The sequence below is a fragment of the Marmota marmota genome, unplaced genomic scaffold, assembly GCF_001458135.2.
Source record: "Marmota marmota marmota unplaced genomic scaffold, marMar, whole genome shotgun sequence".
Lineage (NCBI taxonomy): Eukaryota > Metazoa > Chordata > Mammalia > Rodentia > Sciuridae > Marmota > Marmota marmota.
The window spans coordinates 2,892,766-2,903,694 of record NW_026000164.1 but is presented as its reverse complement, the minus strand read 5'-3'; the positions used below and the strand labels follow the sequence as shown (position 1 = coordinate 2,903,694).

At 56.2% G+C, this 10,929-nt stretch overlaps 1 protein-coding gene across 1 annotated transcript in view; it reads left to right on the top strand.

The window, feature by feature from the left end:
* Slc4a2 (solute carrier family 4 member 2) overlaps positions 1-10,929 on the top strand; it is a 12,045-nt gene that overhangs the window by 815 nt on the left and 301 nt on the right. The window contains exons 2-21 of the mRNA XM_015493671.2: positions 1,010-1,175; positions 1,327-1,568; positions 1,643-1,761; positions 3,062-3,294; positions 3,386-3,528; positions 4,594-4,774; positions 6,190-6,325; positions 6,426-6,591; positions 6,704-6,818; positions 6,922-7,106; positions 7,230-7,455; positions 7,654-7,869; positions 7,941-8,089; positions 8,195-8,389; positions 8,722-8,973; positions 9,081-9,170; positions 9,345-9,511; positions 9,999-10,252; positions 10,343-10,512; positions 10,731-10,904. Coding sequence (XP_015349157.1) covers positions 1,010-1,175; positions 1,327-1,568; positions 1,643-1,761; positions 3,062-3,294; positions 3,386-3,528; positions 4,594-4,774; positions 6,190-6,325; positions 6,426-6,591; positions 6,704-6,818; positions 6,922-7,106; positions 7,230-7,455; positions 7,654-7,869; positions 7,941-8,089; positions 8,195-8,389; positions 8,722-8,973; positions 9,081-9,170; positions 9,345-9,511; positions 9,999-10,252; positions 10,343-10,512; positions 10,731-10,904 — 3,579 coding nt within the window. The remainder of the gene's footprint in view (positions 1-1,009; positions 1,176-1,326; positions 1,569-1,642; positions 1,762-3,061; positions 3,295-3,385; positions 3,529-4,593; positions 4,775-6,189; positions 6,326-6,425; positions 6,592-6,703; positions 6,819-6,921; positions 7,107-7,229; positions 7,456-7,653; positions 7,870-7,940; positions 8,090-8,194; positions 8,390-8,721; positions 8,974-9,080; positions 9,171-9,344; positions 9,512-9,998; positions 10,253-10,342; positions 10,513-10,730; positions 10,905-10,929) is intronic.

Genomic DNA, 10,929 nt, shown 5'->3' with positions numbered 1-10,929 from the left:
GGGCAGGAGCCCTCAGCACAGACTGGAGACACCAGCCCTCTGTCCTCGCATCTTCTATCCAGTGTCCCTGTCAGCCGCAGCTGCTCCTGTTGACCCCCCCCTTCGCCCCGCGTGTCTCCCCAAGACCTGCCCTTTGCCCTCCTCCCTGGCTCTTCCCTGATCTAGATACTGGCATTGCCATGGAGGGGGCTGCATACCCCCGCCCTTGGAGGTCCTGATGCCCTTCAGGTCCAGATACTCTTGAGCAAATATTTGGTGGCCACGGCGCCTGGAGCTGAGACCGGCAGGGGGTGGGTGGGGGGCTGGACCAAGGCTGCTGGGCCAGGCAGCAGGCCGCTTAGTTAGGCGCTTAGCTGGGCTGAGCACCGCAGTCCCTGCCCGGTGCTGGCCCTGCTGCTGCTGTCTGCTGCTGCCGCCGCCGCCGCTGCCGCTCCCGCAGGATGACTCAGGTTGGGGGGGGTGAGGGGCGGGGCTTGCCGACTGGGTGGGGGTGCTTGCTGCGGTGAATGGGGGCCCCCTTGACCAGGCAAAGCTCACGTGTTCCTGTGGAGGCAGGGCTGGGTTTGTCTGACTCAGAATTACGCCAGGTCAGTTAGCTTGGATGCCCCCAAAAGTTACTTTTGGGGCTCAGCAGTTGTCCTCCAGGAACCAAAAGGAGTTTTTTTTTCACTTTTTATCACTGAACTGCCCGGTTTGCACACCCTACTTTCCAGCTGCAGAGGGGAGACAGGATTTCTGAGATTCCCAGAGTAGACCCTCCTGCCTGTCCTGGGTCTGACTGCAGACTGGGCCCATTCAGCTGGGGACCCCAGGGAACAGGCTGCGGGGGTGGGGGAGGGGACTGGATCTCTGGCATTGCAGGGAATAACTGCTGTGGGGCTGGGGTGGTCCCTGCATTGGAGGGCACGGCTAATGGGGGATACTGAATCTCTGGCACTGAGTAGGACAGGGTTTGGGTGTGTAATTCCCAGTGACTCCTGTGTGTTTTCTCTATCCCTCATCCTTACAGCCAGAGCCAGAGAGTGTGGGCCCTGGGACACCTGGGTTCCCAGAACAGGAGGAAGATGAACTTCACCGCACCCTGGGAGTTGAACGGTTTGAAGAGATCCTCCAGGAGGCTGGGTCCAGAGGAGGGGAGGAGCCAGGCCGCAGCTATGGAGAGGAAGACTTTGAGTGTGAGGGAACAGGCAGGAGTGGGGGTGGGGGAGGACTTGACTGTCCAGCAGAGAAGGGGCCAGGGTCCCAGTGGGAAGAGCTGTCCTTGGCGGCAGGATAGCAGCAGGGGGATGTTGTGCCTGCCCTCAGCCAAACCTCTCTTCCTTTCAGACCATCGCCAGTCCTCCCACCACATCCACCACCCACTGTCCACTCATCTGCCTCTGGATGCCCGCCGCCGCAAGACCCCCCAGGGCCCTGGACGGAAGCCTCGAAGGCGCCCTGGAGCCTCCCCAACTGGGGAAACCCCCACCATTGAGGAGGGGGAGGAAGATGAGGATGAGGCCAGTGAGGCTGAGGGGGCCCGGGCACTCACTCAGCCATCTCCTGCCTCCACACCCTCCTCTGTACAGGTGAGGCCTGGGCTTTGGGGGGATGTGCGCAGGGCCTGGCCTGGCCTCACGTGCCCATGTGGGCCCTGTTGTAGTTCTTTCTCCAAGAGGATGAAGGCACTGACCGGAAGGTAGAGAGGACCAGTCCATCTCCCCCTGCACAACTGCCACACCAGGAGGCAGCTCCCCGGGCTACCAAAGGGGCCCAAACTGGGTAAGTGTACCTTGGTTGTCACTCTCCCAAAGTAGACACCAGACTGGGGTTTACCAGAGGTAGAGTCACCAGACTGGGGTTCAAATCCCATTCCTGCCCCTCACTAGCTGTTTGGGCAGCTGACCTAAACTCTCTGAGCTCTGTTTCTTGTCTGTAAGCCCAGCCTAACAGGACCTAGTGAGGAGGGACTGCAGACAGGTGTTAGTTAAGGTTGGAAGTGTGGTTTAGCAGTCTCAGTCCCCACCCAAGCACTGCCTTGGGGATTAGACCGTGACCTCCCAGCACCTGCTAAGACTCACAGGGTTTGAAAGGAATAGGAGACCCCCCCCCCTCATTCCTGGGGAGATGTCAGTTCACCCAATTGGAAACTGATGTCAAATGAAATGGTGCCAGAATACTGTCACTGAATCCAGTATCTTGGGCAGAGCATCAGTACCAGTGAGTGGGTGATGAGAGTTTGGGGGCACTAGCTTGGGAAGGTTTCCTGGAGGAAATGACCTCGAACAAGGTCATGACTATCTTGGACCTGTTTTTCTGGGTGCCAGGCAGCGTGAAGGGCTGGGTTGCGGGAAGTGAAGGGCACAGTGCCCCCTTGGGGGAGTAGCTATACTGGGAGGCATACTTCTCATCTTGCCCCAAGGTGTTTGTGGAGTTGAATGAGTTGCTGCTGGACAAAAACCATGCAGAGCTGGCAGTGACAGGAAAGCCTGGCATTAGGGAGAGGAAGAGAGAAGTGGGCAGGGCTGTGGCAGAGACAGGGGACAAGCCATGATGGGCTGGAAAGGCCTGGCAGTGGATGGCTCTGGTCCCAGGAGGCTCTTCATATGAGGAGAGAGGAGCAGCACATGTCAGGGACTGGGGCAGAAGTGGGAGTCTGAGGGGAGGCACAGACCCTCCTCATAAACACGGAGGAGCTGGCTGCAGTTCCAAAACTGTTTGCACATACTTTGTTCTCTTTGATCAGAAACGGGGGCCCTGTGAACTTCTTAAATCCAGGGGTATGCCCCAGTGGGCGGAGGGGAAGGGAAGGAATGCTAACTGGTACGAAGAGACGTTCACAAACACCGGTTAGGAACCATACCCTGTGCTAGTTCTTTCCCCCAAATTTCACCTCTCCCAGTACCATTCGAGGTTCGCCTCAGCCCCGTTCTGCTAAAGAGGAATTCATGTGCAGATTGGCCTTCTGGTGACCCCCAAGAGTGGGAGCCAGGAGGAGGTGAGGTCCTTCTAGTTCCCTTCCTAGGATCCTCTGCATGGGTGGAGGTCCGCTCTGTCAGATTCATGGCTACTCTGTTTGCAGAACACTGGTGGAGGAGGTGGTACCAGTGGCCAGTGGCACAGCTGGAGGTGACGATGGGGGTGCCTCGGGGCGCCCCCTGACCAAAGCTCAGCCTGGGCATCGCAGCTACAACCTTCAGGAGAGAAGACGCATTGGGAGTATGACCGGGGCAGAGCAAGCACTGCTGCCCCGTGTCCCCACTGATGAAAGTGAGGCCCAGACACTAGCCACGGCTGACCTTGACCTCATGAAGAGTGAGTCCTGGGGCCTGGGCCAAGCCCATTGCTGGTAGGAAAAAGAGTAAGAGAAAGGGGAACCCAATCTTGGTCCTCTACTTGCCCCTAGGTCACAGGTTTGAGGATGTTCCTGGGGTGCGACGGCATTTGGTACGGAAGAACGCCAAAGGGTCTGTGCAGAGTGTGCGGGAAGGGCGAGAGCCCGGCCCCACGCCTCGGGCCCGACCCCGGGCCCCCCACAAGCCCCATGAGGTACAGTTCTGCTTCATGCTGTTGCATTTTCTCCCCATCCATTGCCTCCCCCTTCCCCACTCCCCTACTTCTCAGACCCATATATCTTGAGCACCAGGGTTACTGCCTGTGGGGATGAACCTTAAGAGTTGTTTGACATGGACACTGTGGATCGGTGCACATCCGAAACATTGTGAATTTGTGTATTACGATTATGGTTCATACTTGAGACCTTGCTGATGTGCATATCGTGGCCATTTGCTGGCAGGTGGCAGTGAAGAATCAGGGAGATGCCTTATTCTGCTTTGAACAAAGACCCTTAAGGCTGGAGGAGGTGTTCTGTGGCACTGCACTTTGTTTTCAAAACCCAGTTGCCTCTGCTTATTTGATCCTCCCATCTACCTGTGAAGGCGATAGCACAGGTGGCGTCAGTCATAAACCAGGGTCTGTGACTTGGCCAAGGTCACCTAGTTACTTAGTGACACTACCCATTTTAGACTCCAGGGCTCTGGTCCTGAACTCTGCCTTAGTGTATTTTTTTTTTTAAGCTGTTTTATTGAGGTATAATAGCCGTGCAGTAAATTTCACCAGTACTGAGTGTCCAGCTCAGAGACTTGGTGCACCTGTTGCTCCCAGATAGCTACTACCTCCATGGGGACTGTTTTTCACCCTCGGCAGGTTCCTCCTGCCTCCACCCAGCAGTCTTCCAGCAGAGGTGACCAGGCTTTGTTATTTGCAATTCGTTTTGCCAGTCCTGGCTACATACAAACGGAATCTTACAGAAACCTGCTGTTTTCTTAGGTAGCGACCTGCCAGGCACTGTGTCCTGGAGTATACTTATGTCCTACAGGCTTTCTTTAATCCCTATTACAGCCCTTGGAGGAAGTGGGCGTTGTTGTCTTTTATAGACAAGGGAAACCCAGTCTCAAATTGGTAGTCACGTGTTCCAGGTTCCTAGGCCTCATGTGAGACTTGTGTGTCTATGTGCCATCCACTGTGCCCCAGGGCCACTTGCTCTTCCTGATGCAAGCTTTGCCTGAGCCCACCTCTGACTCCTTACCCTGCACCTTCTCATCTTGCCCCAAGGTGTTTGTGGAGTTGAATGAGTTGCTGCTGGACAAAAACCAGGAGCCTCAGTGGCGGGAGACAGCCCGTTGGATCAAATTTGAGGAGGACGTGGAGGAGGAGACCGAGCGCTGGGGGAAGCCCCATGTGGCCTCGCTCTCCTTTCGCAGTCTCCTGGAGCTCCGCCGGACCCTGGCCCATGGTACCCACAGTGCCTGCCTCCCCTGTCCATCCTGCTGCAGGATACTCGCTGCTTCTAGATCTGATGATTGATCTGTTGTGTTTGGGGTGCTAAAATGTCTTTAAGCCATTTCAATGGAATGCTTCCTGAAATTCCTGTCATGGCTCCTTTGCATTGTAGAAAACCTGGGGAATATGATCTCACCTGTGGGGCTGGATAAACTTCACTAAATAACTACCACACAGGATTCTTGAGCCCTGTGGCTGCTTGTTTCCTCCTTCCCAGCTGGTAATCACTCCCAGTTGTTCTTATTCTAAGTAGCTGAGGATTGAGAAACCTGCTGTTAAAATTGTTCTCAAACTAAGAGTACTAGGCTCTAAGTAAGGCTTCAGGCACTTTGAGTAAAGGGCCAGAGTGCTTTATTTTTTGGTACTGTGGATTGAACCTGGGGGCACTTTGCAACTGAGCCACATTCCCAGCCCTTTTTTATTTTTTTTTATTTTTTGAGACAGGGTATTACTAAGTTGTTTAGGGCCCTGCTATGTTGCTGAGGCTGGCCTTGAACTTATGATCCTCCTGTTTCAGCTTCCTGAGTTGCTTCAATTAGAGGCCTGCACCACTGTGCCCAGCCCCAGGGGTGCTTTACCTTTGAGCTATATCTCCAGCTCTTTTTATTTTTATTAAAATAAAAGTTGAGTTGCTGAGGCTGGCCTTGAACTTGTGATCCTCCTGCCTCAGCCTCCTGAGTTGCTGGGATTACAGGCACATGCCATTGTGCTTGCTGCCCGTGTTTTATCATTAGCCTTTGTGATCTGCTTTGGCTGCTGGAGTCCTTTGGTTCTGTGTATTCTTCAGTTCTTTGTTCCTGGAAGTTGACCTTGCCAGATAAAGACCTGGTACTTTTAAAAGGATTTTCTATAGGAAAGGGTGCAGAGAGGTCTGGAGGCTTCCCAGTAAGCAGCCACTGGGCTTGGGGAAGCAAAGCGTAAGTCGAGAAGCCTGAGGTGGAGGAGGGTCTTCAGGTGGCTTAAGGACATGTGGACAAGGCCACAGACCAGCTGTGTCCTGATCTAGAGGGTAGAGGTAGGACCCTAGAGGAACAGCACATGAATCACTAAGGGAAGAACTGAGTTCAACCTGAGAGAGTGGCCTAGGCATCCCAGGGAGGCTGGATGATTCCTGGAAGGGAGTGTGATAACTGAGTCTCTCCTTGCTGCAGTTCTGGAAGGAGATGGGGGTGGGGAGAAATAGGTCAGAGAGGCGAAGTGATACAGACTTCAGAGGCAGAGCTGGGACTCCAGCCTTGATCCTCGGTTTGTAGGTTGGACCGTACCCACCTAGTTAGGCCTGTCTGTCCCAAGCGATCCCTCCCATTCCATTTCCCACCATTGTTTCTTGCCCTGAGGTGGGGAGTCCTCCTGTCATCTTTATTCCAGGAGCTGTGCTCTTGGATCTGGACCAGCAGACCCTGCCTGGGGTGGCCCACCAAGTAGTAGAGCAGATGGTCATCTCCGACCAGATCAAGGCCGAGGACAGGGCCAATGTGCTGCGGGCCCTTCTGTTGAAACACAGGTATGGCCCTTTGGGGAAGGTGGATGCCACTGCGTCCTGCCCATCTGTTTCCTTCCCTGCCGTCATCCCTCCTTACACTCACTGCTGTCTGTCCTGCCAGCCACCCGAGTGATGAGAAGGACTTCTCCTTCCCCCGTAACATCTCAGCTGGCTCCTTGGGCTCCCTGCTAGGGCATCACCATCCCCAGGGGGCTGAGAGTGACCCACACGTCACTGAGCCTCTCATTGGTGGTGTTCCTGAGACCCGGCTGGAGGTGGATCGAGAGGTGAGGAGTTGGCACAGACCTGCGTGGGCACAGTCCTGTGAGCAAGCCCTGATGGGAACACGTGGGGTCAGGGAGGCTGTCTGGACTGAGTTCCATTCTGTGACCCCCACAGCGTGAGCTGCCACCTCCAGCCCCACCAGCTGGCATCACTCGTTCCAAGTCTAAGCATGAGCTAAAGCTGCTGGAGAAGATCCCTGAGAATGCCGAGGCTACCGTGGTCCTCGTGGGTATGTGGGGCAAGTCTGAGGGCTGGGGTGGTAGTCTCAGCAGGGGCTGGGGCTGGGTGGGGTCCTGCTGTGTGTTCTTGCCCATGATGGCCCATCCTCCTAGGCTGTGTGGAGTTCCTCTCCCGCCCCACCATGGCCTTCGTGCGGCTGCGAGAGGCTGTAGAACTGGATGCAGTGTTGGAGGTGCCTGTGCCCGTGCGTTTCCTCTTTCTGCTGCTGGGCCCCAGCAGCGCCAACATGGACTACCACGAGATCGGCCGCTCTATCTCCACCCTCATGTCCGACAAGGTCAGCCCCTTGCCTTTCTGGTCCCCGGAGCCACCCCTACTCCCCACTGCCAGTCTTGGTTGCCTTAGCTCCACCTCTTGGCCCCCTCTGGTGCCCTCCCTGACTCCTGTCCTGCTCTGGCAGCAATTCCATGAGGCAGCCTATCTGGCAGATGAACGGGATGACCTGCTGACTGCCATCAATGCCTTCCTGGACTGCAGCGTGGTGCTCCCCCCCTCGGAAGTACAGGGCGAGGAACTCCTGCGTTCTGTCGCTCACTTCCAGCGCCAGATGCTCAAGAAACGGGAAGAGCAGGGCCGGCTGCTGCCCCCAGGATCTGGGCTGGAGCCCAAGTCTGCCCAAGATAAGGGTACGGCCATGCAGGCCCGAGCCAGATGGGGCTGCCTTGAGGAGGGGTTGGGTGGGCAGGAGAGCCACACAGACACCAACAGAGAGGTTGGGGTTGGCAGTGCTTCTGCAGGTGGTGGGTGGACTGTGCACATGGAGGAGGTCCTGGTCAGTGGGCAGGAGGGCCCCACAGCTGCCCTGACATCAGCCTGGGTTGTAGCACTCCTGCAGATGGTGGAGGTGGTAGGTGCAGCTGAAGATGATCCCCTTCGTCGGACGGGCCGGCCCTTCGGGGGCCTGATCCGTGATGTGAAGCGTCGCTATCCCCACTACCTGAGTGACTTCCGAGATGCACTTGACCCCCAGTGTCTGGCTGCCGTCATCTTCATCTATTTTGCTGCTCTGTCTCCTGCCATCACCTTTGGGGGGCTGCTGGGTAAGGAGGAGCTCATAGGGACAGGGGTGCACAGCCTGGCCGCTGAGCTGAGCTGGTTCCTGCACCCCCAGGAGAGAAGACGCAGGATCTGATAGGCGTGTCAGAGCTGATCATGTCCACAGCGCTCCAGGGTGTGATCTTCTGTCTGCTGGGGGCTCAGCCATTATTGGTGATTGGCTTCTCGGGCCCCCTGCTGGTCTTTGAGGAAGCCTTCTTCTCGGTGAGGGCTCTTTCTGCCTTGGTCCAGTTCCCCCTTCTCTTCCCAGTATCTCTCCCATTGCCCCCAGAGCTCGGGGCCTGATACCTTCCCACCTCCCCTGCCTAGTTCTGTAGTAGCAACCAGCTGGAGTACCTGGTGGGCCGCGTGTGGATTGGCTTCTGGCTGGTGCTCTTGGCCCTGCTCATGGTGGCCCTGGAGGGGAGCTTCCTGGTCCGCTTTGTCTCCCGCTTCACCCAGGAGATCTTCGCCTTCCTTATCTCCCTCATTTTCATCTACGAGACCTTCTACAAGCTGGTCAAGGTAGGCAGGCCCTGCTCAAAACAGGGCTGGGAAAAGAGCAGGGCTTCAGGGCAGGAGGGAGTCCAGGGGCATCCTGTCTCATGTCTTCTTCTAGACTGGAGGCCAGGCTGGTCCCAGGAGTTCCCTGGACTTGCAGTCTATGGAGCCCACAGAGCTGAGGCTTGTTCTCCCCGCTGCTCCCAGCTGGTCCTCTGGGTTATTTTTTTAATCCGAGATGAGCTCCTGGCAGGCCTTTTCCCCTCCTGTGCTAGCCTTCCAATTTTCAGCTGAGCCCAAGAATTTTCTCCCCATTTTAGCTAATGGGACCCATTGTGACCCTCCTCTTTCCCCAGATCTTCCAGGAGCATCCCCTCCACGGCTGTTCAGTCTCCAATAGCTCAGAGGCAGACAGCGACAATACAACATGGGCCAGAGCAACAACCACGCTGGGACCAGGCAATGGGAGCTTGGCTGGGCAGTCTGGGCAAGGGAGACCCCGGGGCCAGCCCAACACAGCCCTGCTGTCACTGGTGCTCATGGCTGGCACCTTCTTCATCGCCTTCTTCCTACGCAAATTTAAGAATAGCCGGTTCTTCCCCGGCCGGGTACGTGGACTTGCAGGCTGTGGAGATCTGGGGATGGGATGGGGTGTTTCTAGGAAGTGAGGGTCTGAGTGGGACAGCAGGTCTCTGAGCACGGTTCTTGTCCTCAGATACGGCGGGTGATTGGGGACTTTGGGGTGCCCATCGCAATCCTCATCATGGTGCTTGTGGATTACAGTATTGAGGACACCTACACCCAGGTAAGGCATTGTACGTGTGACAGCAGGGTGCCGTTTCCACCACCCTGGGTTCTGGTGTTGCACTCCAGGCCTCAGCCAGAGCCTGTCCTTAAGCTGGGCAAATACCAAGCCTTTCCCCCAGTGTGCCCTCCATGTCCACCCTGCCCATGACTACATACTGTCTCTGCCCTGCAGAAGCTGAGTGTGCCCAGTGGATTCTCAGTGACAGCTCCAGAAAAGCGGGGCTGGGTCATCAACCCCCTGGGGGAGAAGAGTCCCTTCCCTGTGTGGATGATGATTGCCAGCCTGCTGCCTGCCGTCCTGGTCTTCATCCTCATCTTCATGGAGACGCAGATCACCACGTGTGTGGTCCTATTTGAGAGTCCTGGGGCTGTCAGAAGGCCAGAGTCCTCAGCCAGACTTGGGGACACACATGGGAACTGCTACTCTGTTGGGCAAGAGAGTCCAATGACTTTGGGGGACATTGAATGCCCTGATGGCTGAAGTTTTATTTTATAGGCACCAGAAAACATCACTGAGGGGCTGGGGATGTAGCTCAGTGTAGAGTGCTTGTCTAGCATGTGCGAGGCCCTGGATTCCATCCCCACAACAGCAAAAACTCCAAAACAAAACCTGAGGTTGGCCAGGGGGAGGACAGAGTACAGGCTAAGGCTTGCTGGGAGCTCTCCTACAGGATAAGGGCTGAGGGCACACGCTGAACTCTATGATGGAATTCTAGTCCTGACGGAATGGACAGGGATTACCAGGTTCCATAAACACAGGGACTGGCTGGGGTGTTCTGGCCACACCAGGTATGGCAGGCCTTAGCAGTGCCTCCCCCCTCCCCAGGCTGATCATCTCTAAGAAGGAGCGAATGCTGCAGAAGGGCTCTGGCTTCCACCTGGACCTGCTGCTCATCGTAGCCATGGGCGGCATCTGTGCCCTCTTTGGCCTGCCCTGGTTGGCTGCTGCCACTGTCCGCTCTGTCACTCATGCCAACGCACTCACTGTCATGAGCAAGGCTGTGGCGCCAGGGGACAAGCCCAAGATTCAGGAGGTCAAAGAACAGCGGGTTACAGGCCTGCTGGTGGCCCTGCTTGTGGGTATGCTTCCCCTTATCCACAACCTTCCTTGTGGTACCCAAGGCCCCTGGGGGAAAGAACCTGGGGCTAGCTGTTTCTCCCCCTCCCTAGGCCTTTCCATGGTTATCGGGGATCTGCTCCGGCAGATCCCCCTGGCTGTGCTCTTTGGAATTTTCCTGTACATGGGAGTCACTTCCCTTAATGGGATCCAGTTCTATGAACGGTTGCACCTGCTGCTCATGCCACCCAAACACCATCCAGACGTCACCTATGTCAAAAAGGTGAGTCCTCGCCTAGAAGGACCCCAGACCTCTGCCCCATTCTGGTTTACTTGAGTCAGCTGCTTCTCCCCACTTTAGGAAGCCCCCATTAACCATCGGTACAGAGCAGTCTCTGAGCTACTTCCATCACTAGAGGATCCCAAGCATCATTCTGGTTGTCCTCTGGATATGGTTGCTTTGGAGAGAAGCCTGGGCTCACTTTGTCTCTTGCCAACCAGGTTCGGACCCTGCGAATGCACCTGTTCACAGCTCTGCAGCTGCTCTGCCTGGCCCTGCTCTGGGCTGTTATGTCCACATCTGCCTCCCTGGCCTTCCCCTTCATCCTCATCCTCACAGTACCACTGCGCATGGTGGTGCTCACCCGTATCTTCACCGAGCGAGAGATGAAATACGTAAGGATCCCTGCTCCCGCGCCCC